Genomic DNA, 5,756 nt, shown 5'->3' with positions numbered 1-5,756 from the left:
CTCAGGTCCTGGGGGACAGGCCTGTCCCACAAGCCTCTGGACACCCAGCCCATGTCCTCCTTCTGCCCCCAGGGCCTTGATTCCTCTCACTTGAAACGGGACCGCCCTGTCCTAGGTGCTGGGGCCCCCAGCACTGGCCCCTGGTAGTGGAACTGGCCCAGAGAGGGGCCAGACACAAGAACACAGACAGAGGCTGTCCAAGCTCACCTACCTGGCGAGGCCCTTCCCCAGTCACCTGCCAGTGGGCTGCCAGCTGCTCCAGAAGGTCTTTCAAACCTGCAGTAGCCCTGCTGCTACCCCCACAAAAGATCCCTGCACCCCTCAGCCCAGTCTCTGCAGACACCCCACCCCCACCTCCAGCCCCACCCCGCCAGCTCATCTCACCAGCTCTCAGGAGGAGCTGGGACAGGTTTTGTGCATGAACATTGACTACTGACTGGCCTGGATTGGAGCGGGGGGGGGGTCCATGTTGACACTTTCAGAGGCAACCCCACCATGTGAGGACCCGGCAGCGCTCCCGGAGACAGAAGGATCTGGAGAGTGAGGAGTCAAAGACAGCCTCCCCTCCCCCATGTGAAACACACAGCAAGCCAGCTGTGCACATCTGGACGAAGAGTGCAGGGTGGTTTTTAGTTTCCTTTTCATATTTTCTGTATTTTTCATATTTTCTTTAGTGCCTACATGTCACTTTTATAATCAGGTATACAGCAGGTGACCATATGTCTGTAAACATGTTTAAACAGAAAGACTGTAAGAGAAAGGGAAGTGTTAGCTCTGGTTGCCTCTGGGTAGTGAGACAAAATGGTGTTTTTCTCTATTTGTAACCTCTCTATGCTGAGCATGTATCTTTTTTGTAAAAGGAAAAATAACATTTCTGAAGGCTCCTCCAGCCCATCCAGGGCGGGTAGCCCCTGAGCGAGAGCAGCCTTCCGCTGGGCAGACCCACACGGCCCTGCCCTGCCCTGGAGAAGTTCAGGCCACATAGAGCTGCCCCGGGGTGAGCAAGGTGGACATTTCTTTCCATTTTATAGACAGTGTGTTCTCGCCTGCTGGGTAACAAATCACTCAACCACGTGGCTGAGCCCAGTGCCCAGTTGCCATCTCCGGAATCCTGCATGGCCTGGCTGGGCCTCTACTGTTTTAGTGTTACACACAACATATTCTTCTCCCAAGCCTGCAGGATCTCAGGGCTGTCGCTGTTTGCAAACCAAACAGCTCAGACTTGGAGAGGCCGAGTGAGCAGGCCACAGCCTTGCACGCGGACCTGACCCCGTGTGAACTGGGCGCCCATAAGCTGGACGCCGCAGCACCGAGCCCCAGAGCACAGGGAGAAATGCCCTCGCACAATCGGGATGGAATCAGCAGCAGCAAGGTTACCCGTACAATTATTTATTAAAAATCCTATAAAGTAGGTGGGGGAAACGAAGAAAATATTGGAAGAAACCCTAGAACAACCACTGAGAAGTATAATTTCTGAAATTTTTCTCAAACGTTTCCTTACGATGGTTATACAATGTTTGCATGTTTTTAAACTATAAACCATTTAGGCTGATTTTAGACAAGTGTCAACAGCTCCAGCTCCAGCAAAGATCTTCTGGAACCTTCTCGGAGGCAGGGGTGATCTGACCACACCTGGAACCCACCCACACAGGGTCTCGAATATATATGTTGACTTTGTTGTCTCACGGTAAAAATTGAAATGTTTTTCCAAATATGCACTTGACTAAACTGAAGAAATATAGACATGAAAAATCACTCAGAAATCCGAAAAGCAAAGGATTTGAAACCAACGCCATCTCATTTGTAGGAAGAGTTAGTGTGGGGATCGGTAAACGTGCAGATCGATTCCACAAGAAGATTCTGGATTGGAAGCAACCAAAACACGTTGCAAGGAAACTCCTTTGGGGTTATGGTTCTTTTCCAGACATCTTAAACTCAGCTGCACTTTTGTTCTCCCGGGCGCCAGAAGCACAGTCCCCACGAATGGGCAATACCCCCTCCTTCAGCCGAGCAGTGTCCTGGGCTCAAAGCTGCTTCAGACCAGACTTTTTCTCTCAGTGACTCACTCCTGAGCTGGAGGAGACCCCAGCCTCCCCTCCAGTCCTGGGCCCGCCCCAGCCTCCTCCTCCAGCCCCTCCTCCTCCCTCGGCCCCTCCCTCCCTCCCTCCTTCCCGGGCAGTAACTCCCGCCAGAGCAGAGACAACTTTTCTCTCTCTCTCTGGCTGCCTTCAGCCCACCCTGACCCCTGCCCTCGCTCGATGGTGACACGCAGGCCGGCGACATGAGGCTGGCCCACGCTCTGCTCCCCCTGCTGCTGCAGGCCTGCTGGGCCTCCGCGCAGGACCTCCCGGCAGCCGAGAGGGCCATTGCCTTCCAAGGTGAGTGGACTTGCCGCCTCTCCCACTCACTGTGCTTCTGCTGCTGGTGAGGCAGGGCTGGGACCCGGCTTCTTCCCTTCCCGAGAGCTGGAGATGGGCCGCGTTGGAGGGCTTGAAACTCCCCAGCTCCGTGCCCAGGTCCCCGGGCTCCTCCACAAGGCCCCTGGGCTGTGGTCACCACGGGCGGGCGAGTCCAGAGGGCTGGGTGGAGAAGGAACTTCATTTGGGTCCCGGCCCCCATCGAGGGCTGGTTTTGCTCCACCTCAGTCAGTCCCATTTGATTCCTTGCCTGGCAGTCAGTCAAGAGACACGGTTACCTGTTCCCACGCTCATGCCCCTGGGACTTTTAAATTCAACTCAGCACCTAGTGAGAAAGCAGCCTTCGCTGTCCAGGGCGGGGCTCCCTGCCTCCCGGAGGCCTGGCAGGATTCTCAGGACCGAACGTGGGGGTTCTCACGGTCACCCCACCCCATCGCTGGGTGCCAGCTTTCCTGATGAGGGCCACTTGGTGCAGTGGGAGTGGCTGCCTGGGGAGGTGGCTGGTGGGGTGAGAGGGGCTGGAAGGGAAAGTGGGTACAGGTGGCCTCAGGGGCACCGGAGGCATGAGCTGATGGTCTCCTCTCCCTGGCCCAGACTGCCCCGTGGACCTCTTCTTTGTGCTGGACACCTCCGAGAGCGTGGCCTTGCGGCTGAAGCCCTATGGGGCCCTGGTGGACAAGGTCAAGGCCTTCACCAAGCGCTTCATCGACAACCTGAAAGACAGGTAGGAGGGCACGCCTTGAGCTCTCTCCTGCATTTCTACAGCCGCTTGGAGGAAAGGCCAGTGGGCCCAGGGCACCGGCCGGCCTGGTGCCATGCCTGCCCCAGCCCAGCAGGCAGAGCCAGCCTCAACTTCCCTACCTAAGAAGGGAAGTGCTGGTCTGGCCGCTCGAGTCCCTTCCCAATGTCCACGGTGGTTCAGATGGGCCAAAGAAGGGCTTGAGGTAGACCAGGCTACTGGGAGGGCACTGGTCAGCAGGGAGGGCCAGTGCTGTGATGTAGGGCTCCTGTCACCCCAATACATACAGGGAACTGCCTCCCAGCCCAAACTGAGCAGGTTTAGGGAGTTGGCCTGCGGCTCTGACCGGAGCTTGCCAACCATCTGGACACTAGCCGCTGCCCACATGACTGGTCAGAGCCTGTGTCCAGACGCAATGTCCCAGTGTACCCAGTGTCACAGACAGAGGGCCTGGGAGGGCTGCCAGCTTGGTTCTCTGGGTTTGGGCATGGCACACTTCATTCATTCCCTCCCTCCCTCATTCATCCGTGTGACCAATCAGCAGCACTGGGAAGGTGGGGTGGGGAGAGCCTGGAGCAATGGGTGTGGCCAAGGACAGGACAGAATAGAGGGCGGAGGGGCATAGGTCAGAACCCAACTCTTCCCCGGCCCATCTGTGCAGGGCCCCATCCCTAGACCCTCTCTGTCCCTACTGACCTGCTGACCGGGCCGAACCTCCCGTACCAAAAGGGGCTGCAGGGACAGAGGGCGTGGCTGCCCAATGCAGGGCGCTATGATACCTGAGGCCCCGCACGTACCCCAAATGCCCAGGTGCTGGGCTGTGTGGACGGTGCCTGGGGAGGAACACTGGGGCAGCCATTGGGCCGCCATCTCCCTCCATGTGCCTTGGCCTCCTACTCAACCCCCTGTGGCTCAGTTTCCCCACCTGTGAACTGGAATAGGCTCCTCTTGTGGTTGCTACTGTTGGCATGACCACAGGAGCCTCAGTCACTCCATCTGCTTAATGGGCTGCCTGGCAGGCCACCCCCAGGCCTGGGCAGAACAAAACTGAGAACATCAGGGTCCAGGTGCACACAGCAGAGAGAGGCCCCCCAGTCAGATCATGGGGACCGCTCACCAGTGTCCTGCTTAGAACTGGCCTTGCCGAGTCCCCCTAACCTACACCTCTCTGCCCTCCCATTGCGGGTCTGCCCCCATCGCCCTGCCCATCAGTGTCCAGGCCCACACAGCTTCTCAGCCGAATTCCCTGGAGATCAGGAGCCGAGGCTGCTGTAGGCTGGCTGGAGCCGGTGCCTCCTGACCTTGCGGGCCTTCCCAGGCTTGGCCACCAGGCCAGGGAGCAGGCGTCTTAGGGCCCATGTGAAGTCCAGCCCAGGCTCCGTCCTCTGGGGCGCAATGGGCCGGAGTGCTCTTCCATCTGCGAGAGGCGGCCACCTTGCGTTGGGTGGACAGCCCCGGGTGCCGGTGAACACGGGCGCAGCCCGGAGGCTCATGCTCACCCCTCGCGCCCGCAGGTACTACCGCTGCGACCGCAACCTGGTGTGGAACGCGGGCGCGCTGCACTACAGCGACGAGGTGGAGATCATCCAGGGGCTCACGCGCATGCCCAGCGGCCGCGACGCGCTCAAGGCCAGCGTGGACGCGGTCAAGTACTTCGGCAAGGGCACCTACACGGACTGCGCCATCAAGAAGGGGCTGGAGGAGCTGCTGGTGGGGTGAGCACCCTCCCCCACCCCTGCCCAGGCCCGAACACACGTGGGCCTCAGTCCCGGGCGTGACTCCTGCCTCTGGGAGCCGCCCAGGCCCCTGTCCCTGGAGGGTTCCACCTCCCTGACCCACGTATGGTCACTGCACCCAAACTCGCCAGGTGCCTGGGCTGCCCACTGGCAAACCAAGCTCTGGTGCCCAAGATCCCCCAGGACCAGCCCCAGTGGCCAAGGGGATCATGCTGGTGGCCGCTGCCCAGCCTGCCCTCATGGCCAACAAGGGTCACTCCGAGTCCCTTCATCCCCCCTGGAGCTGTCCACTCTCTCCTCAGCCAGTGGAAGCAGAAGGGCCTGGAATGCCCCACCAGTGCCACCCGTGGGCCAAGCAGAGGTGCTGCCTGCAGTCAGGGACACGGAGACAGAGAGAAACAGAGACGTTAGGAGACAGGGACAGAGAGCCCAGCGGCGTGGCTCAGGGGTAGAGCACCGACCTATGAACTAGGAGGTCACGGTTCAATTCCCGCTCAGGGCACATGCCCTGGATGCGGGCTCGATCCCCAGCATGGGGTGTGCAGGAGGCAGCCAATCAATGATTCTCTCTCATCATTGATGTTTCTATCTCTCTCTCCCTCTCTCTTCCTCTCTGAATCAATAAAAATATATTTAACAACAACAACAAAAGACAGGGACAGAGAGGGCGACACCGAGGGAAGGGGTCCCTGTAAGAGCATCCCTTCGCTGGCTCTGCACACTACGTGGAATCTTTGCAGCTGTGAGCAGGCAGCAGCCACCATGTCCAGAGAGAGGGTTGGCTCCTGGCCACGGCTCAGCCCGGCCACAGTCCCCGGTGCCCCCACTCACAGACGGGCATACCTGCAGCCAACCTCCTCCACC

The 5,756-nt window shown here is 59.0% G+C and overlaps 1 protein-coding gene across 1 annotated transcript in view; it reads left to right on the top strand.

The window, feature by feature from the left end:
- The first annotated feature begins 2,153 nt into the window (after positions 1-2,153).
- Positions 2,154-5,756, top strand: part of COL6A1 (collagen, type VI, alpha 1) — a 20,011-nt gene continuing 16,408 nt past the window's right edge. Inside the window, exons 1-3 of the mRNA XM_005878932.2 lie at positions 2,154-2,378; positions 3,012-3,141; positions 4,671-4,871. Of these exons, the coding sequence (XP_005878994.1) occupies positions 2,282-2,378; positions 3,012-3,141; positions 4,671-4,871 (428 nt within the window). The 5' untranslated portion in view covers positions 2,154-2,281. The remainder of the gene's footprint in view (positions 2,379-3,011; positions 3,142-4,670; positions 4,872-5,756) is intronic.

This window comes from Myotis brandtii, unplaced genomic scaffold (genome assembly GCF_000412655.1).
Source record: "Myotis brandtii unplaced genomic scaffold, ASM41265v1 scaffold577, whole genome shotgun sequence".
In the NCBI taxonomy this organism is placed as follows: Eukaryota; Metazoa; Chordata; class Mammalia; order Chiroptera; family Vespertilionidae; genus Myotis; species Myotis brandtii.
Note: the sequence above shows the minus strand (reverse complement) of the source record. Positions and strands in the feature narration are given on the sequence as shown.